General features: G+C 44.4%; 1 protein-coding gene across 8 annotated transcripts in view; it reads left to right on the top strand.

Moving 5' to 3' along the window:
• The window catches only part of LRRC63 (leucine rich repeat containing 63), a 119,271-nt gene that overhangs the window by 70,314 nt on the left and 26,735 nt on the right, over positions 1–22,222 (top strand). Inside the window, exons 1-7 of one of the 8 annotated variants that reach the window (XM_083168979.1) lie at positions 980–1,253; positions 5,247–5,461; positions 6,358–6,465; positions 6,649–6,726; positions 10,428–10,541; positions 10,912–11,034; positions 12,040–12,513. In XM_083168979.1, coding sequence (XP_083025105.1) covers positions 10,430–10,541; positions 10,912–11,034; positions 12,040–12,513 — 709 coding nt within the window. In that variant the 5' untranslated portion in view covers positions 980–1,253; positions 5,247–5,461; positions 6,358–6,465; positions 6,649–6,726; positions 10,428–10,429. Of the gene's footprint in view, positions 1–979; positions 1,254–5,246; positions 5,462–6,357; positions 6,466–6,648; positions 6,727–10,427; positions 10,542–10,911; positions 11,035–12,039; positions 12,514–22,222 lie in introns of those variants that run through there. The other 7 variants (XM_083168978.1, XM_083168976.1, XM_083168981.1 and 4 more) reach the window with 7 other exon arrangements.

Genomic DNA, 22,222 nt, shown 5'->3' on the forward strand with positions numbered 1-22,222 from the left:
CACCTGAGGCGGGGATCAGGAGGAGCAGCAACGGCGGCAAGGGGGTGCCTGCATTGCGGCCAGCGGCAGCCCCCCTTCTGCTAAAGGTACGAGCCACCACTGCTGGCTGAACACCCATTAAACACTGGATGCTCCCATGTCAAACCCACCTGCACCGATCCCTGCAAACAGCTCGGCAACTGTGCAAGGGGAGCTGCACATGTGTAGAGCCCTAATCAACTGTATAGGGTCCCTATATTCTCAGCAGGCAACTAGCCACAGAGGCATGCTTCCCACATAGGGGGTTATTCTTATTCCTTTGGTCCTCCGCGCATTCGCGGAGAAGGGCGGGGGACCCGGGCTGCCCCATTACCATATGGGAACGCCCAGCGTTCCATGGGCGTTCCCATGAGAATGCTGGGCGTTCTCATGGTAATGAGGTGGTGACGAGGGTGTGGGGGGGCTGGCAGCTGACATCACCGGCTGTCAGCTGCCCGCCCATATCTGACCCAGCGTGCACGCATACGGAAGTGACTTGAAAGTCACTTTTATATGCGTGTACCTTCCACAATTTCCGATGGTCGGCGACCATTGAAAGATGTGGGAGGTTACCCGCGGCATACGAATGGATGTTTATGCTAAACATCCATTCGCAGCCTGTGCGGGCGAACCCGCGATGCGTTCATTCGCCAGGTGGGGTTTGGTGGATTTGCAAGGCTGCAAATTCGCAGTCTTGCGAATCAACCAGAATAACCCCACTGTCTCTCTCTCCCTCGTTGTTTTGCCAGAACTTAATTTTAAAAGTTCACTCTGTCCCCTGGAACAGCACCTAGGCCTCAGTCCCACATTGGGTACCCGGAGCCTGAGGTCGACACACGTATCAGTAATAGTACAGTAGCCCTGCCAGAACTTAATTTTAAAAGTTCACTCTGTCCCCTGAAACAGCACCTAGGCCTCAGTCCCACATTGGGTACCCGGAGCCTGAGGTCGACACACGTATCAGTAATAGTACACAGTAGCCCTGCCACTGAGCAAGGTACGGAGGGCAGCGAGTTGGAATATGAAACTACAAGTGAGCCGCTGCCTCCTACGCATGCTCCCTGGTGGGACCGGCTGCGGGATCGGAGAGTTGCCTAGGCCCGGTTGCTATGGACTCTGAGCTCTCGGTGCCGGGACATTCCTGACTTATCGCCTGGGAGACAGCGAAACTGCGGGCACCGCGATGTGGGCGCTGGTGGGTTCTCCGTGTGTGTAATGTCTGCAGAGATCCCGTGGTAATTAGCTCTTATTGAAATAATTAGCTATTTGCAAATTACGCTGACAATTAAAGAGATATAGCAGGTTTTGTTGCTCTTCCCGCTGCCACCAGTACAGGTATTATGTATGCTGAATGAAACAAAGTGCATATCTTATTATAGATATTTTAATTTGTGTATGTTATCTAGATGGCAGTATTGTAAAATACTTTATAAGGAATTCCCCTATACTGCTAACATGGAGGATAACAGGAGATGGTTCACTCCAGCGCCTGTCCCTGTGGGGATAGTAAAGGTTATGCAGCTAGATTCACCTCTTTTTTTTAGCCCTAATATAAAAGGCCATCAGAATAGGGATAGACAGTGAGCATAGTATTCAAGCTGAAGCATACTACTGTATTGTGCATCTGTTGTATATATAAAAGTAGGGGACTATGTAAAAAGCGGACCGCACTAGACTCCGGACCGCCGGACAGGACATCAAAATCTGCATTCCGGAGCGTGTAGGGTCCGGTCCGGGGGGTATCCTGTTCGGGGGTGTCTTGTCCGGGGGGATGCCTGTGATAGCCATCACCAAGGACATGGGGGAGGGGAGATTACAGCCTCCCCGTGTGGTCCGGACCGTCCGGTTTTTGCTACATGCCCGGACCATACAGGGAGGCTTTATTCTACCCCTCCTCCTCTACCTGGTAACAGGTGTCACAGGCAGAACCCCCAGACAGGACACCCCCGGACAGGACACCCCCCGGACCGGACGATACAAGCTCCAAAATGCAGAGTTTGATGTCTGGTTCGGGGGTTTTGTCCTGGTCCGGTTTTTACCCATACCCTAAAAGTAGGGACCTTTAAGTTGACCTTTATTCTGGTCCAAGCATTCTGGAATAAACACTGCCCGCCCCCCCTCGCTTGGTGTATTCCTCCACACGGCTGCAAATGGATGTTTTGCATCAACATCCATTTGCATCCTTGGGTGCGGGTGCCAAATCATTCGATGGTCAGCGACCATCGAATGATTTGGAAGGTGCACACAAAACTAAGACACTCTCTGGTGTCTTAACTTTGCGTGCTCCGTGTACAGGAAGTGAACGGGCAGCTGACATCTGCTGACATCAGCTGCCTGCCCCCGGCCTAATTTCCATGGGAATGATCAGCGTTTTCATAGAAACACCTATGAAATGCTGGGCGTGCTCATGGGTGCAGCCCGTTGTCGCTGCCCCATGCCCCGCGCCCGCATTGCTAGGAGCAAACGCGACGATGAACTAGTAGTTTGCAGTGTCCGCTCGCACACAGCATCTGCACATGTGCAGAAATACACAGATGCTGAATGTCAATTCCCTGTGCGAGCGCGAGGGGAGCGGGTCAACCAAAATAAGGCCTATAGTCAAAACTAGGTATGGGTCACAGGGCCGACACTCAATAGGTCAACCACTATAAGTCCACAAGCCACAGGACGACACATGAAAAGGTTGACATGTCTTAGGTCGAATGGTTGACACAAGCAATAGGTAAACATGGGAAAGGTCGACATGATGTTTTTCTTTGTCAATATACGTCGAAATGAACACCGGATAAATGTACCGCATTCCGCTTGCCATGCTTCACTCTATGGTCTTTATTCAGATCTGATCGCAGTACAAATTTGTTTGGAAAATGGGCAAAACCATATGCACTGCAGGTGGGGCAGATGTAACATGTGCAGAGAGAGTTAGATTTGTGTGAGTTATTTTGTTTCTGTGCAGGGTAAATACTGGCTGCATTATTTTTACACTGTAATTTAGATATCAGTTTCAACACACCCAACCCAAATTTAACTCTCTCTGACATGTTTCATCTGCCCCACCTGCAGTGCACATGGTTTTGCCCATTTTCCAAACAAATTTGTACTGCAATCAGATCTGAATAAGGGCCTATGACCATTTGGATAGTGAAGTATGAAAAAACACCTCTTTTGGGCAAAAAAATGTAAACGCTCATGTTGATCTTTTTCATGCAGACCTTTCCCATGTTGACATATTGCATGTGTCAACCTTTTGGCCATATCAAACTAAGGTATGTGGATCCTTTTCATGTATCGACCTATGGCCTGCCGACCAATAGTAGTCAACCTATTTATTTATTTACAGTTTCTTATATAGTGCAGCATATTCCGTTGCGCTAAACCTGTTGACTGTCAACCTTTTTATTGTCCACCTGCCAACAGCATCCCGTCCAAACCAAGGCCTGTGCTGTTAGTGGCACAGGAGGGAGAATGATTATTTGGTTATCGGTGCATTATTTGTTAGCTTTTGCTGTCAGTCATTGTTTATCTACAGCAGTGATCTTCAACCTTTTTACCTTGCGGAACACTAAATAAGATTTTAAAATTGCCAAGGCACACCATGAGATCCCCACAGGGCAAAACACATTGGCTCCCACAGGAAAAAAACAAACCTATTGCCCCCTATATAAGAAACAATCACATGGTCCCCACAGGTAACACAAATAAAATACATTGGCCCTTTAAATGAAAAGAAGAGACCAGTAAATAACACTTGCACTGGTGGTGGCTGTAAACTAGTTTGGGCATCTCTACATCTGGAGGCACACTTGAGAACAGCTCAAGGCACACTAGTGTGCCACGGCACAGTGGTTGAAAAACACTGATCTACAGTATGTTACTTTTATATGTTAAATAGGTTTTATGTGTTATCTGTAGGGAAAATAGGGCAGTGAAAAACTTCATATGAAATTGCAGACTTTACATATCTGTTACGTCAGACTCCAGAACACCAGACTCGATCAGCGCCTAGCAGTGACCTGACCCGCAGAGAGAATAGGAGCAGCATGGTCATACTGGTAACGCAAGACTAGAACCGCTCCATACATTTACTTTTTCCTCTCTGGAGCTGTTTGTGCCCATGTATATGACAGCTGTCACACAGCAAATAGTGCATGGAGGTGTGCACGGAGGAGCAGAGGCTGCTGCAGGCAGCTGGTCCAATCTGGTGTTCCGGAGTCCAGCAAATGGTGCATGGAGATGTGCACAGAGGAGCAGAGGCTGCTGCAGGCAGCTGGTCCGATCTGGTGTTCCGGAGTCCACCTAATTCTGTTGTGTTATGCTGGTTATACTGTATGTGCTTTATTGGTCATCAGCTGTTTGTGTTACATTGTTTACATGTGATATCTTAGTCATTGGTTAGGTAGGGGTGTAACTGTGGTTATACAGTTAGTGCTATCTTAGTCAATGATTGATGTCTTATATTGGTTATATATGCTATATTAGTAATTTTTTAGTATGTTTTACTTGTTCTAAGTCATTCATTGGTTAGGTCAGGGGTTCCCAATCTTTTTCTAATCACGGCACCCTAGAGTATCAGAATTTTTCCAGGGCACCCCTAGGCCCCAAAAAATATATATCAAATTAAGTAGATTGTGTTTATATGTGATTCTTAGGTTCAGTTATGTGGTAAAGGGCAGGATTTGGTTCTGAATGTACACATTTTATGATTGGCAGCCACCAGCACTGGTTTTTTTCCAGAAATAATTGATCATAAATAATTTGAATTGGTCCTGGATGACCAACCCAAGGCACCCCTGCAAGTGTCCCGAGGCACCCCAGGGAGCCACGGCACACAGTTTGGGAACCACTGGGTTAGGTGCTTTACATTGGTTATATGTACTATGCCATTCCTTGGCAAGGTGCGCTACTTGGTGCGTAATATTGGCTATATGTACTAAATAATTCATTGTTTAGGTGCCTTGCATTGGTTATATGTTCTAAGTCATTCTTTGGTTAGGTGCCTTACTGTACATTGGTTAAATGTACTATGTCATTCATTGGTTAGGTGCCTTACTGTACATTGGTTAAATGTACTATGTCATTCATTGGTTAGGTGCCTTACTGTACATTGGTTAAATGTACTATGTCATTCATTGGTTAGGTGCCTTACTGTACATTGGTTATATGTACTATGTTATTCATTGGTTAGGTGCCTTAAATTGGTTATATGTACTATTTCATTCATTGGTTAGGTGCCTTAGTGCATACACACTGGACGATGTATGCACTGAATTACATTGATGACCAATTTCCCTTGAACTTCCCCAGTGTCCTGGACAAAACATGTTGTGCATACACAATGAACAATTTGATGAAAGATGAATGATCTAGCTACAGTCTATAGGCTTTTCTTGAAAGATATCAAATTTGAGCTGCCTACACAGTAGGCGAACAATCTTTATGGCAAGTACGTGCATCATTGTTCATCGAACGTAGCATACAAACTGAAAGATATTTTGACCAATACCGTACAGAAGGGCCAAAATGAACGATATTGGTAAGGTACACAGAAACATAGATTGTGATGGCAGAACTGTTCCATTTGGCCCATCTAGTCTGCCCCTACTTTTACAATATTGTTACCTTAAACCATATTTGATCCTTATTTCTTTGTAAGGATATCCTTATGTCCTTATGTCTATTCCATGCATAATTGTTCTACTGTGTTCTACTGTCTTAGCCTCCACCACTCGATGTATTTGAAAGGTTTATCATGTCCCTCCATTTCCTTCTCTGCTCCTACAGTAACTCCCCATAATGGAACTTGCCCACATCATGTTAGGGGCAAGCCCAGCACTCTGGAAGATGCTGGGCTGCCCCCAGCCTCTGGCACACACTTTTACATGGTCAGTGCTGTGGTATGGGCTGCCCATTATTATGTATCGCTTAGCCAGTAGAACTGAGTACAACATGGAAACATTCCATAGAAGATGAGTAGTGGTGGGTTCCATTGTCTGAGAAACACTGGAACCCTCTCATAATCCATTGTGCTTTATATCTGTACATCTCTATTAGTAGATTAAACGATACAATTGAAAACAACAATTATTAGTAAAACAAAAGCACATAATTAATACATTATAGCAGTGGTTCCCAAACTGGGTAGCATGGCACTCGAGGGCTGGGCACTTACTTGGATGCCCTGGGTTGGTGGTTATGGACAATGTTATAGGCAAAACCATCTTAAAATATGTGGACAAACAGAAGTGAATCCTGTCCCTCACCACATAACTGAACTAAGAATGAAATGATTCAAGAAAGTTTGGAACCACTGCATTAAACCATGATTGTTTACTTACACAGGATGGAGTATATTGTAGGCCGAACCCTTACCTCCCAAGTATCCCGGTATGAAGCCTCTCTCCTGCCATCTTAATCAGCACCGCATTGTACTGTGGATCAGAAACTTGGGTAGGATGTCCAATGATGATGATGATGATGATAATTATTATTAAAAAGTAGAAAAATGAAAATCAAATGTTGCTTTAAGAGTGCCCAACATAGTTTTCTATGAGTATTATTAATTATACACATTAACATAAATAAATCCTAATACAAATTATGTGTTAAAACTATGTTGATTGTATGTTGCAGGAGTTCATATTTGGTGCCCAAAATAAGTAAGCAGCAGTTGTGTGACCCAGTGAAATGCAAACCTCGCCAGTAGAAGAGGTAATTAAAAATGTAAACATATCTCCAAGCTTCTGTGTTCAGTGTGCAGATATAATTCTAAATTGAAGTCATTCTAAATAGAAGGAACTCATTCACTGATCAAAATGCAAGGGATTTATTTATAAGAAGAAAAAAAATGTCTTAATGCTAAACAGTAACATATAGGGCGGTATTCATTTGTTTCTCACCAGCATTGCAGCTCACTATGCCCGCGTGTGGTGAGCTGAAATGCGCAAATGCGTGGCTAAATCCGACCATAATGAATGCAATATGCACAAAAAAATAGATCAATTGAATATCGCCCCTCGATCTCCCATCACTTTAGACAGGAGATCGGGCACGATATAACAATTGAATACCACCCATAGTGATGTTCTCCTTGATGGTATTGTAGCTCTAAAGATGCCCATACCCTACTGCAATGTATTGTAGCAGTGTATGGGCATCCAACCCCCTGAACCACCCGAGACCTTCCCAGGCGACAGGATTGATGTATTGCATGCAACCCCGCTCCCTGCTGCCGGAAGGGGGGCCGAGTCGGAGGTCGGACAGGCACCGGGTCCGACCTCCGGCTCAAGACCGATGCGCATGGAACCCAATGGGGACATTAAACACAGTTAATTTGGCCCGATTTCTCAGCCCGATACGTCGGGATGAGGTGAAATTGCCCCAAATCGTACTAGTGTATGGGCACCATAATAGTGCTTCAAGGGTGGACACATCTGCACTTCTTTGGAAGTCAATTTTTAATATTCAAACATAGGGCCTGATTCAGGGTTTGTTGCAAATGCAGAAACTTTCTCAAATGGACAAAATTATGTTGCATTGCAGGGGGTGCCAGATGATTTCCCGACAGTTGGGATTCTGAGGGTCAGTATAACGACAATGGAATCCCTACTGTTAAATGCCCGCCGGCTCAGATTAAGCACATGCAGTCAAAATCTAGACAGCAATTGTTAGCAATTGTGTTCAAATCATTCTTTGTGTACAAAACAGCGATAGCGACTTTTTTTTTTTGCTTAGCACAAATCGCTTAGCACACATCTCTGCGTGTGTATGGGCAATCTACAGTATACAAGGGAAATGCACCTTTAGATTTGGGTGAGGTGTGTTCAAACTGAAATCTAAACTGCAGTGTAAAAATAAAGCAGCCAGTATTTACCCAGCACAGAAACAAAATAACTCACCCAAATCTAAAGGTCCATACACACTGGACGACTATGCCCAGTGTGTATGGACAGCGATGATCGCTATCATCGCTGGGGGGAAAGCCGCTCAGTGCATACACACTGAGCGGCTTTCCCCCTGCCCCGCCCCGACGGAGGGGAGAGGACGGCTTTGCATAGCGCAGCGCTATGCAAAGCCGTCCTCAATGCCGCTCATCTGCTGGTATTACGGCTTTCCTGGCGATAATGCAGGAGCGTACAGGAACACGCAGCAGCGCTCACCGCTCATCGCTGGGGCATACACACTGGGTGGCTTTGAGCTGAAAGCTGCTCAAACATGCTGTTTTGAGCAAATTTCAGCTCAAAGTCGCCCAGTGTGTATGGACCATAACTTTCTCTGCACATGATACATTTGCCCTACCTGCAGTGCAACATAGTTTTGCCTATTTGAAAAAGATTTAGCATTTGCGATCAACTCTGAATAAGGCCCTATATTTGATGGAGAAGAAGGCCTCTTCCTTTTTCAACACATGGGAATGTGTTATTTTAACTTTTTACAACTTTATCCCAGTTCCAGATTCATAACGTGTTTGACCCAATATTATGAAACCGGAGATCCTCCCATTGTGTTATCCAAAGCCAGGCATCCGTATTCTTTTACTTTTTCTTTAATTGTATCTCATGCATGCTAATACTTAGGAATTGGATAATTTACATAGATATTGAACCATATGTAAATAAGCGTATTATAATGGATCCCTGTGGAATGTGCTGGATTATGGCATATTGTATCTCATTGATCATCGCATGTAACATTTGATATGCTTAATTTATGCCTATGCCTCACACATTTGTACCCGTGTTTTTGGTGCAATAATTATTTATTTAAAAAAAAGCTGAAATTATAAAGCATATCATGTCAGTTTCGCCTGCTATTATATTTCTTACCCTTCTACTGTGTATATATCCATACACAGCATTTATTTCATTTAATTTAGGAAAATACTTAAACATCAGCTTTTCACTGCCAAACAGTATTGCAAGATATAGAAACACCAATGTTTGATTTCTTAGATGGTGTACTCAGCAGACTTTATTAAATCAGAATCACCCCAATTATTTCAGTCTTTGTTTATATAAGATGTGATGTAGGCTTGGTTCCTACTAGAGTCAATTCGATTTGGTGCTAGTTTGACAAAGTGAGCTTGTTTAATGGACCGCAAATACATTGCACAAATGTGTGCACTTGAGAAATGTGACATCCAGTTAGAATTGCCAAGTCGTAGTCCTCACAGCGAGGTTGCGATTTGCCATACGTGCATGAAAAGGTAGGGAAACGACACTGGACTCCAAAAAAAAGTGAGACCTGAAATGGAAGGACCATATAGATGGCTGTTAGTGGCTATAAGGAAGGTACTGTATATGATCTGGTAAATGAACATTTTTTTTTTTCGAAGAATTAAATCCCCCCCCCCCCAACCCTTTTTTTATACTTACCAAGTCCCCCAGCATCCATGGCAGGCCTTCAGCATCCTCTCTGGCGTCTCCAGAGGTCCCAGGAGTGCTTTGCACACGCTGGTGACATCACCGGCGCGCCTGGGAATTCGCAAAAGCACTCCTGGGACCACTGGAGACTCCAGAGATGGTGCTGAAGGCCTGCCATGGACGCCAGAGGACTCCATGGACGCCGAGGGACCATCGGGGACCCACCAGGGGACAGGTAAGTATGCCTAAAAAATAATTATTCCAAAAACAGTAAAATTCCCTTATCCGGAATGCTTGTGATCCCGAGCATTTCGGATAAGGGATACTCAACCTGTACTTACCCTCCTCCGGGCGACGATCCACGATGACTCCCCAGCGGCAGCGACGGTTACTCCCCGGCGGCAGCGATGGTCACTCCCCAGCGGCAGTGTTCAGTCCCCCTCCTCCAGCACTCACGGCGGACACTGTACATAATTCAGCGTAGTGCTGCTGGCGGCGCATCACATGGTTTCCCTGCTCCCCCAGCGGTACTACGCTAATTGCGTACAGCGTCCGTGGCGAGTGACGGAGCAGGGGGACTGAATGCGACTGCCGGGGAGTCACCGTGGATCCCAGCGTGAGTCAGCCGCGATCGACGCGGTGCCCGAGCTGGAGGAGGGTAAGTATAGACCACCCATTTCACCCCCACTATCCACGTCATACCCCCACTATCCATGTCGGCGTGGAGTCGATTTTATAAAGTGTGGCGAGCGCAGCGAGCCACCGAGACCGAAGCGCGGGGAGCTAAGCGAGCCCCACGAGGGGACGCGGACCTCGATGTGCTCGCCACGCTTCGGGCTCCGTGGCTCGTTGTGCTATTAAGCATTGTGTATTTTTAGGGCTCCAGAGCCACTTACGTGGTTTACATAGCCAGCATAGTGCTGTATTGGTATTCTGAATACACCACTACGTAAACTGTGTAATGGGCGCTCTGATAATACACAAGTACCAATATTTCTTATACTGTTCCAGCCTTTCGAATGATTTAGTTGTTTGTTTCATTTTACCTAGTTATGGAGTTTCCCTGTCTGTCGCTGGAACCCCCAAAGCTGCTGCGCAGGCCTCTTCCTCCTAAAGTGTTACCCGTGCTCAATGTAAAGCGGCCAGTTACCATTAGGGAGAAAGGTACAACTATGATATTTAAAATATTAATTAAAACATTTACTATGCATGGTTATGATGTATATCTTTCTATAGAAAACTACCCAGCTTCAAACCCAGCTCAGGGATAGCGTTGTCCTATCCCCCACTGCGGGGACAACGCTAGCCCTGCCTCTGGCTTGGGCTGTGCTGGAGATCTTGCGGTTTTAGCGAGATCTTGCGCATACCCAGAAAGCCGGTCGGGGGGGGGGGGGTTAATACATCTGCCCCAATATTATTTACTGTCCCTGCAAAAGAGGAAAACTTGTTTGTTGTACAACAAGCTATGAAAAATAAAGCTATAAGAACTCATGTTAACTCAACTTATGTTGTTCCTGTTGTTCATTTTATCCAGGTGTCACCTCTTTATATGTACAGCAGCAATTTCAGGAGAACTCTTCGGTACAAAGATCAGATCATAACAGCAATGAGTCACCAACTACTTTTTCTGTGGAAAAGGAAAATCTGCTCAGCAAAAGTAAGTGTATAGTACAGGAGACTGTAGCGGACGATATGGTAGAGGACACTGTAGGGTAGAGTAAGCTATACAGTAGAGGAGACTTTATTGTAGAGGACACTGTAGGGTAAAGTAAGCTATATGGTAGAGGAGAATGTATGACAGAGGGGACTGTATATAGAGGAAGCTCTATGTAGAGGAGGATAGTTTGTCAGAGGAGACTGTATGGTAGAGCAGGCTTTATTGTAGATGAGGCTGCATGTTAGCCGGAGCTATGTGGAAGAAAAGCCTGTGCGGTAGACTGTGTACAGCAGGCTGTATGATAGAGGACTGTAGACAGTACAGAGGCCTAAGAATTTTTTTTAATACATTTATGATCACTGTATGGGGAATTTGCAGTAGCCAAAGCATAATATTTCCCTACATTTCCCTAATGGGACGATTTGATTGTATTTTGTCACAATTCAAGCTATTATATTTATTCATGTTATGAGCCACATCCACCATGGCTTGTCCTCCTTACAGTTCCTGACCATTATTAGGCGACTAGGACGTTACATCACTTATGTTCAGCATACTTTGCCGGTCACTAAGCAACGGGGATACCTTCTCTGTGCTGCTGAGTTCCAGACCTGCTCATGTCCCTAACCGTTTATTTCAGTTCAGTCCTCTGCTCTACTCGAGTGCAAGTCTAGCACTAAGGGAACAGCGGGTAGGTGTTATAGGCAGAAGACCCTCCACAGGGCTTTGGGGTCTTACTTGGTTGTGCTGAATTTTCTGACAATTTTATCAACTTTTATTTGCACTATTCAACCCTGAATTATAATTATTGATATTTCTAATTATTTGGATTAATGTGGTTTATGTTGTATTGTGATTTTTGCAATGTTCTGTTTTTTAAATATATTAATGTCACGCTATAATATTTGTGATGTGCTTGATCCTGCGACTAAGCACATTTGAAATTTTTTTAAATATATGCAGTATTTAATATATAAACAAATACATTGCTTTTTTGCTTGACAGATTGGGCACTTGATCAGCAAGCCCCTACACCTGCTGCTAGTAGATTAAACAGTGATGATTACCCTGCAAATTGGAACCACGTAAGCATACTGAGCCGTATCCAGGGACAGCACAAGTATGCTGTCACTGAGCAAACACAAGATGGAGAGTTAATGCACAGAAGTCCCGCAGACTTCCCATCAAAGAGGCGCCACAGACAACGAGCAGTAAATGCTCTGCCGAGTGTTGGCAAAGGTCTCCACTACCAACAATCCACTCCAGAATTTACCTTCAAGGACATCAGCTCGATCTCAGTGCATCATGCAGGAAATGTGACAAATAAGCACATGGTCTCTAGACTGAACTACAGCAGCATGGAAGACAGCATTGCTAGACTACAGCAGAAAATACAAAACAAGGTTCATAGTGTGATGATGTCATCTTGTAGTATCCCCGAGATATCAAGGCGAATCCCACAGCATCAACTTGCTCTAGGTAATATTTTCTGCCATGCCATGCATATTCAGCTGTACTTGCTTATATGATGCCTTGGATTTCTGCACCACAACTAAAACATACTGCTGCTAGGAAATAATTGGTTGACAATTAAAAAAAATAAGGTGGGAGAATGTTTCGGGGTATGAGCCCCGTCCTCAGCTCCAACCTACAGCAAGAAAATAGTGTACAAAACATACATTTATACTTACAAGTCGCTGTCTGGCCTGGGAACCGTCGCACGCACCGTCCCGTCCGCCGGAAGTCGTCATCTCCTACCTCCGGAGAGACCAGCAAGCCGCGTCGCTAGGCAACAGCCGGCATGCATGTCAACAGCAGCCCTGGGACCAGTATATTAAGCAACTTAGATCAAAATACAGGAAACGCAAACGATAGCCACCAAATGAAATGCAAAGATGCATCACAGGGCATAACGGGTCAGGGAGCGAGAGATCAACATTCACGATGCTCATCCCACTTATAGCCCGAATGACCTCTCCGGTACACCTCACGCTGCGCCATCTGGGCACTTTAGCATCTGAGAATCACTGCACTTACAAAACATAAAAAAATAAGAAAAAAAGAGAGAGAAAACAGACAATATCACATCTACCTATATCTGACAATATTCATAGAGCAGCAAAAAATGAGAATATATGTGCAAAACCAAATCATATAAACTAGGTTGTAAGTTATCATTGGCATATAATATAATTTACATAAGACTGTTCCAAATGAGTTTATCGTTTAATCCATCAGGTCGTATAGTACCAAATTTGAAAATCCACTTGGATTCAAGGATTAACAGTTTTTTTAGCCCTGTCTCCCCACGCATGGTTTCTTTAACATGATCTATTATAAAATATTTTAAGGAGGAGATAGAGTGGCCCATGGCTTTTTATAGGTCGTGCAACAGGTCGGTCAATCAGCCTGCCTGAAGTCGGCAGGCTAATGTCTGACCGATGCATCGCCATATGGTAACGAAAGGGACGTGTCGTCTGCCCAATATAATAGAATCCGCACGGGGGCCACGGCCGACCCAATAGCACACCCTCTTAATTGGAGATAGTATGCTCCATCGAATAAAAAGAAGTTACGCTTTAAAAGTTACGCTTTAAAGTTAACGCCAAAAGTTGTAAAAACAATTCATGTTTGAGCAATGTAGGATCAAGATGGTCACTAATGAAAGTGCGCATAGCCTTCAGACCTCCCTCATGTGGAATGCAGGTGTAGAGGATACACACATCAAGGCATACCATTATGGTGCCAGCAGGCACCTCCTCAATTTGACTCAGCAACTGTAGAAAGCTGGTGGTATCTTTAAGAAAAGCTTTCTTACGGGTAAGTAGGGGTTGTAGAATGGCATCAAGCAGCTGCGCGACTGGTTGATACAATGAGTCGCGCGTTGCGATGATGGGCCTTCCAGGAGAGTAGTGTGCATTTTTGTGCACTTTAGGCAGAGAGAATAACACAGGGACCAAAGGCCATTCACTATAAATTGCCTTAAAAACCTTGGATGACATTTTTCCAAGTTCCTGTTGATACACCTGTATGGGATTACCCAGTACTTTCTCATATACCTCGCTATCCGCCATCTGACTATAGAGCTCTTTATGGTAATTTGTCACATTTTGGACGACAATGGCTCCGCCTTGACAATGTTGTCGTATTTAGACAGATTACACAAAGCTGCAGATTCAGCGGGGGTGAGGTTTTTATTAATTTTTGCAGGTGCAGCTACAAATTTAGACACAGACTGATCCAACAATCGTCCAAAAGTTCTAAAGGATGCATTAGACGAAATAGGATCAAAGGATGATTTAGACTTATTAGATTTAGAAACCAGCTAACGGATCAGAAGAACTACTATCAGGATGGAATTGAAAGTGTTCTTTCAGACACAGTTTTCACATTAGTTTATTCTGGTCACACTTCCAGAGAAAATGATCATGTCCATTGGTTGGAATGTAAGAAAGGCCTTTTGTGAAGTACTCGCAATTCATCAGAAGATAGTGTACGATGAGATAGATTAATTACGGCTGTTTCCTGTTGGTTTGCCTTATTTCTTTGATTTTGTTTCCCCCGGCGGGTGAGCGGCCTCTGCTTGTACTGGCCTGTGCAGCAGATGCCTGGCCTAAAGGGACACCCTGAATGCTGTTTGTGTCATCGGAGTCCGATATGATAAAGTCACTGTCATTATTGGCCAAGACAATATCACGCTGCATGTGCCCTTTGGGGGCCCTTGGTTGCCAGGGTTGGCGTTTGCTTTCGGTGTTTCCTTGCCACTGGTTAACCCCCACCAGCCATCCATCCACACGGTTTTCCTCACAGACAATATCCACCGTGTGTTTTTTGTTGCGTTTAAACTTAATTAGGTCCAACTTATACGCTTCACATTGTTGTTCCAGTTTTTCCAGCCAAGTGGAATTAGCCTGATCATTGAGCATTGTATTATGTTCAGTCAAAAAGGAACTTATTTTGCTTCTGGTGAATTGTAATTCGCGTCCTGCTTCCTCGATCACGAGGACCATCAGATCAAGGGCACAGTGGTTTAAAATACCCACCCAGTTTCTAACAAAATCGGGGTTGTGACGCCCTATAGTGGGGGTATTTCTGACTGGAAAGCCCCTTGGTATACGTTTAGACCGAAAATACTCGGACAAGGAAGTCCCATGTAGTAAATGGTCAGTTTCACGTCTACATAGATGAAACAGTTGTTGGTAAACTTCCTCAATGGATAAACCAGAGCAGTCAGGCACATCACTCTCATCGAACAGAATATTCTCAATTTCTGCTGGTGTGAATGAAAATGTCTCACAAGGTGGCACAGAAAATACATGGCATCCAGCCATATCTTCCACAATATTTCCAGCTGCACTCTCCATGTTAGGAGACACTCAGTGGAACAAGTATAGGCAAAAGATAAACAAATAGACTTGTATAGATATCTTGTATGGAAAAGTAATAATGCTGTATATAAATATCAATGGTGGGTGCCTTGCAACTGGTGTAGCGGGGGGTTCACCTGCAACACAAATACACGACTCCACATCTGCCGGCACTCCATGTAATAGAACAGCTTGCTTACGGTGCCAGAAAAGTACTTTATATATCTCCAATCCCAATCGGCACTCAACGGACAATATTCATATAGCAGCAAAAAATTTGAATATATGTGCAAAACCAAATCATATGAACTAGGCTGTAAGTTATTGGCATATAATATAATTTACATAAGACTGTTGAGTTTATTGTGGGTGGGGAACCTTTTTTGTTCCAAGGGCCAATTGTATGGTGGAAAAATCCTTCGGGGGCCATATGTAAAAAAAATTCGTACAAATTGTCCTGCTGCAGCCGTCCCACGCTCCGGCAGCTGCTGCTGAATAGGACTGACAGTCTCCGGTTGCTGTTGATTAAGAGGAATCTCGAAAGAAGTCCCCTGTACTTGACTCCCGGCAAAGCCGCCGGGTGGGTAGGAGGGCCCTCAGACCGGCTACAGGGGCCGCATACGGCCCCCAGGCCTGAGGTTCCCCACCACTGGTTTAATCCATCAGGTCGTATAATACCAATTTTGAAAATCCACTTGGATTCAAGGAATAACAATTATTTAGCCCTGTCTCCCCCGTATGGCGATGCATCGGTCGGACATTAGCCTGTCGACTTCAGGCAGGCTGATTGGCCGACCTGTTGCACGCCATTTTAAAGCCACGGGCCACTCTATCTCCTCCTTAAAATATTTTATAGTAGATCATGTTAAAGAAACCACGCGTGGGGAGACAGGGCTAAAAAATTGTTAATCCTTGAATCCAAGTGGATTTTCAAATTTGGTACTATACGACCTGAAGGATTAAACGATAAACTCAATTGGAACAGTCTTATGTAAATTATATGCCAATGATAATTTACAGCCTAGTTCATAGGATTTGGTTTTGCACATATCTTCTCATTTTTTGCTGCTCTATGAATGTTGTCCGTTATAAGTAGATGTGATATTGGGGCAGATGTATTAAGCTTTAACAAGATAAATTCAAGGGTGATAAGGAGAGATTACCATTCAGCCAATCAGCTCCTTACTGACTTTTCTCAAACACAGCCTGTAACATCACAGTTAGGAGGTGATTGGCTGGACGTTTATCTCTCTTTATCACCCTTGCATTTATCTCTTGTTAAAGCTTAATACATCTGCCCCATTGTCTGTTTTTATCTCTCTTTTTTTCTTATTTTTTTATGTTTTGTAAGTGCAGTGATTCTCAGATGCTAAAGTGCCCAGATGGCGCAGCATGAGGTGTACCGGAGAGGTCATTCGAGCTGTAAGTGGGATGAGCATTGTGAATGTTGCTCTCTCGCTCCCTGACCCGTTATGACCTGTGATGCATCTTTGCATTTCATTTGGTGCCAATTGTTTGAGTTTGCTGTATTTTGATCTAAGTTGCTTAATATACTGGTCCCGGGGCTGCTGCAGCAGTCCGTTGCTAGCCGCCGGGAGATCGTTCTGAACTGAACTTTTTTGACACGCATGCCGGCTGTTGCTTAGTGACGCAGCTCTGACCGAAGGTAGGAGATGATGACTTCCGGTGGACGGGACGGTGCGTGCAGCGGTTCCCGGGCCAGACAGCGACTTGTAAGTATAAATGTATGTTTTGTACACTATTTTCTTGCTGTAGGCCGGGACTCATTTTGGGGGCAGGACCCACAATTTGAGAACCGCTGGACTAGTGCAAAAAGGATATTTATTCTGAATAAATTATGCAGATATAATGTATTACTTGATGGATGAAACTCAACATAACCTACATCAGTAACATGCTTTGAGTGCCAACATTTCTGTGAACTCGTGCTATTTACATACAATTCATACAATCTGTATAACATTTGCACTATATAGTCATTGCTGCCCTGTCTATCTGGGTTTCGATTTGTGCTGTCCCGGGAGCGCGCATCGGGATAGCAAGGTAAAAAACCTGTGCAATCTGCATGCAATCCTGATGCGATTTTGACTATATAGTCAAAATCTCATGCTGGATTGTACCGTGTGTACAGGGCTGCCATCAGAAATTCTGGGGCCTGCGACTGAAATTCCTCACCTATTGTTACATAAAATATTTTATTCAGATATTTTGGCCGCACCATCAGTTTTCACCAGATCAGGAAATTGTTTGCAATCATGTTACAGTTAAATTAACAGGGAGACTGAAACATGAAACAAACAGGAGGGAGGGAGGAGGGGGGGGGGGGGGGGGGTATCAAAAACAAGATTTGGATACTGGGCCTAATTCAGACTTGATTGCTAATGTGAGAATATTCAGTGGTTGTGAGGAATAAGTCACTGCCCAGACAGAGTAACCGCACCTTGCAAAATTGCAAGAGAATTGTGAATGGCTCGCTAATCAGTCTCGTAAATCCATACACAATTCACGAACCATCAAAATAATTTTGCTGTCTGTGCTAATGTGAGTATGTCTGAGGCTTCCACTAATCACGCCAGCGTTTTTGCCACATACTCAGAAACATCAAACTGCGAGGATTACGTTTACGAACCATACGCATTTTCTGTCACTATTTCCCCTTATACATGCGAATTCTCTAAGTAGCGGTCAAATCTGAATTAGGCCCACTATATGGTAATAGAAAATTCTGAGATCTTGGTTCCATGTATTTGCAAAGATATGGTTAAGCTTCCAGGCCAAAGTCAAGGCTTCTCTGATACTGGAGGTCCCAAATACTAAGTTTAGGTCTGGGGCACAGAACCCCACCAAGTCAGGGCAGCACACTAGCTAAGGTGTTAGTCAGTGTTAATAAGAAAGAAGCAAAAGCTACAGTATGTTTTACAAAGTGAGACACAGGTGCAATATGTTAATTAAAATGCTAAAGAGCAGTATTAGTAGAAAAAAATATTCAAAAGTGTTAAAAAGTGCTAAATAATGTTATTATAAATGCATTACTGGATTGAGTAAGCGGTTAGCATTCTGTATGACTGTACTGAGCTGTAAGATACTTGTATACACAGGATTGTCTCTCTGTGATAACCAGGGATGCGGTCGTATTGTCGACACCACTTAGGTCAACAGTCATTAGGTTGACACCGTTGGGTCGACAGGTGTCTAGGACCCCTAGGGCGTGGTGGGAGAATAAAATAGTGTGCCGAGCGCAGCTAGACACCGTGCCCGAAGCATTGCGAGCGATGCGAGGGGCTGCGGTTGACTTCCAACTGTGTCCATGTCAACTGTGTCGACATTCGAGTCAAAAAACCATGTCGACCTCCTGACCTGTTTACCCAACAGTGTCGACCTAATGACTGTCGACTTAAGTGGTGTTGACAATACGATCCACACCTGATAAGCATCAGTAAAGACCTTTCTGATTGGCGAATATTGATAAATAGACTACAGGTCTATGCAATAAGAGGTTTGCACACAAGGGACTTTTGTTGCAACTCCAAATTGCAAAAGATTTTCCTGTTGACATTGATTACAACACAACACTTTTCTAATTGTAAGCTTGCTGTTTCCTGACACTAATGCTTCTTTCCTGCAAAACTTAATGATAGGTCCAAATGATAATAATGGCAAGTTACAGCTGCAAATTTAACCACATGAATAACTCTCCTCTCCTATGGTTAATTTATTAGGCAGTGTATTATTTTTGTAGGGTTTTAAACTGCTGCATATTACTGGTAGTACATCAGGGCTAATTCAGCATCAGTTGCAGTTTTGCTAAAATAGCAGTCTTTTGCATGCTGTGAGCCACTCAGGGCAAGGCACTTCAGCATGGAAAGTCCCACCCTGCACTCTCAATATACCCACCCTGCGCATCTTAACTGATGCAGAATAAGCCACATTGTCAATAACTTTTTACTCTATGGGGGGTATTCAATCACCGGCGAGCATCTCCCATCTGGGAGATGCCCGCCGGTCCCTATTCAATGCTGTCTTCCCCGACAGCATTGAGCAGGGTATCTCGGCAGAAGAGCCTGACATCACAAGCTGTCGGGCTCTTTCTGCAGAGAACGGCCGGGAAGTGACGAGCTGTCGGCTGCAGCTCGCCTCTTCCCGGCCACAACTCACGGCCACGCCCCCTTCTCGCTCCCCGGCAGGCGGGACATTGAATCCCGCCTGCATGTTCTCGGTCGAGCTGACCAAGAACGGGACTGGGTCACGTCGGTCGAGCAAGCTCGACTGCTGTGACCCTCACATTGAATACCCCCCTAAACCTAATCAAGTGAGTCTGAGTGTTTGAGCACGAATGACTGCAAGGTGTGGCAACGTGCTGGAGTTTTTAAGCCTCTAAATTGCACGTAGTGAAACCCAAATTGCAGCCAGTTTAGCAGGATTTGTCATGGTCTGGGCTTCTTATAGTAGTTCATTAGCAATGGTCCTGGTCCTCAAGGATGATCTTGATAAAAAATGAGAGGCAATTCCCAATAAGTAGGCTGGCATGTGATCAAGGAAAGAGTATATGGGTATTCAGTGATACCAGCTATGTACCTGCCCTAAGCACGTGATGTTGTGACTTGGGCTGGAGACAGTACAAGTGGAGAGCTGCAGGGATGCTCTGGGTCAATGGCTCTACACTCTGCAAGGTGTTACTACTGGCCACAGGGGCAAACGCAGCATTAGTATGGGGGGATTCTGTTTGGTGGGACAGAAGAAGTAGATCACTATGCTGAGGCAGAGCTGTCATAGATCTCTAAGCCAGTGATGTGAGGAGTCTGAAGTAAGAGACATTTCAGCTGATTAGATCACTGGCTGAGAGATCAGAGAAGTCGTTAGCCTGACAGGCAGCAGCATGGAGTTGTGACCAGATTTTGAGATGGCCGGGACCCATTTTGGGGGCAGGACCCACAGTTTGAGAACCGCGGAGCTAGTACAAAAAGGATATTTATTCTGAATAAATTATGCAGATATAATGTATTAATTGATGGATGAAACTCAACATAACCTACATCAGTAACATGCAATGAGTGCCAACATTGCTGTGAGAGATGTGCTATATAATCTATGCTAGAAAAGGCCAGCGTGGTGTAATATTTCACTAATATTCAATTAACTGACTTTACATCATTTGCCGGCAATAACTTAAGCGTTATTCATATTCCTCGACTATGACCCTGGCATCTTTAGCAGATATTTTGTACATCTCTCACAGCAACGTTGGCACTCAGAGGGTTAAATATGCTGCACCCATATCTGTGACAGCTGTACCGCCTTACAGTCCTGCAGGGTTAGAGTGTGACCACAGTCAGTGTCTGTATCGGTGAATGTTACACCAGGCATAAGTGAGACTAGGGTAATTGTGTGACACCACAAATATTACATCTGTAGCTTAGAAGTACAGCAGCTTTAAGGCATTATTGTAGCCTACTTCACTGAGCAGGTTTAGCTCTGAAAGAATTAGTGAACCCGACTAATTGTGTCTTCTGCCATCAGTACTGTGTTTCTGTTTTGTCTCTGCAGTTTCCAATCTTTCCTTCTGCTATACTGTGTGTGGTGATAGCAGGGTAAATATGTATACCAGTCGGCCGGCACTGAGGGAGACACATACTGTAGGAGGCTTTGCGGTACTTGTGAGTTATCCGGGCGTCTGATTTTTAAATCGGGTCGGATCGGGACATCGCATCGCATCGCATGCGACCATCGGATGCGATGCGATGCGATGACCCGATTTTTCCATAGGAATCAATGTTAAAATGGACTGAGTCCATTTTAACATGGAATTCAATGGGAAAAAGGGGTCCTTTTCATACCCCTACTATCCAAGTGGGCATGGAGTTGGATATAAACCTGTGGCGAGCGTAGCGAGCCACCGAGCCCGAAGCGTGGCGAGCGTAGCGAGCCCCGCGAGGGGACACGGAATACCGTCCCCTCGCGGGGCACGCTTCGCTCGCCACGCTTCGGGCTCGGTGGCTCGCTACGCTCGCCACAGGTTTATATCCAACTCCATGCCCACTTGGATAGTAGGGGTATGAAAAGGACCCCTTTTTCCCATTGAATTCCATGTTAAAATGGACTCAGTCCATTTTAACATTGATTCCTATGGAAAAATCGGGTCATCGCATCCGATGGTCGCATGCGATGCGATGCGATGCGATATCGCATCGCATCTGATTGTATGCCTTAACTTAAGGCATACAATCAAAAAATCGGACGCCCAGATAACTCACAAGTACCGGCTTTGCAATTACCAGCCTGTCTTTACTTTGCAGCTATAAGGACAGAAGATATCTGATGCTTAGGGAAATCCTTATTAAATATTCATGCCATATACTTTTCTCTTCTAAAACGACTTCAGATATGCTGCTGTACATGTAGAAACATTAAATATACTTATTGTCATTAAATGTTTGTCAAATGGTTAGATTCTTCTTATGGCTTTATAAATGGATCTAACTTCTGTAAAGTTATGTTAATGTATTTATCATCTTTTTTGGAGCTTTTGCACAACCCTTTTTTTACATCCCATCACACCGTATCATTGATTTGGTCCCCCTGCTGCCATTTTACAGATATAGCTGTCCCTAATTGTTCAAGAGCAGAAGGATATTTTACCTCTATAGCTGAGCACATTAATTATTTTATTGAGGAACTTTACTAGACAGCCAGACATGAGGATCAGACTACCAACATAAATGACAGCTTCTGATTGGATGACGGGAGGTGTCATTCTTGTAAGGGCATCTCACCTATCCTTTACATTGGATTGCCAGCATTGT

Source organism: Crinia signifera, chromosome 2 (assembly GCF_055691185.1).
Source record: "Crinia signifera chromosome 2, ASM5569118v1, whole genome shotgun sequence".
Classification (NCBI taxonomy): Eukaryota; Metazoa; Chordata; class Amphibia; order Anura; family Myobatrachidae; genus Crinia; species Crinia signifera.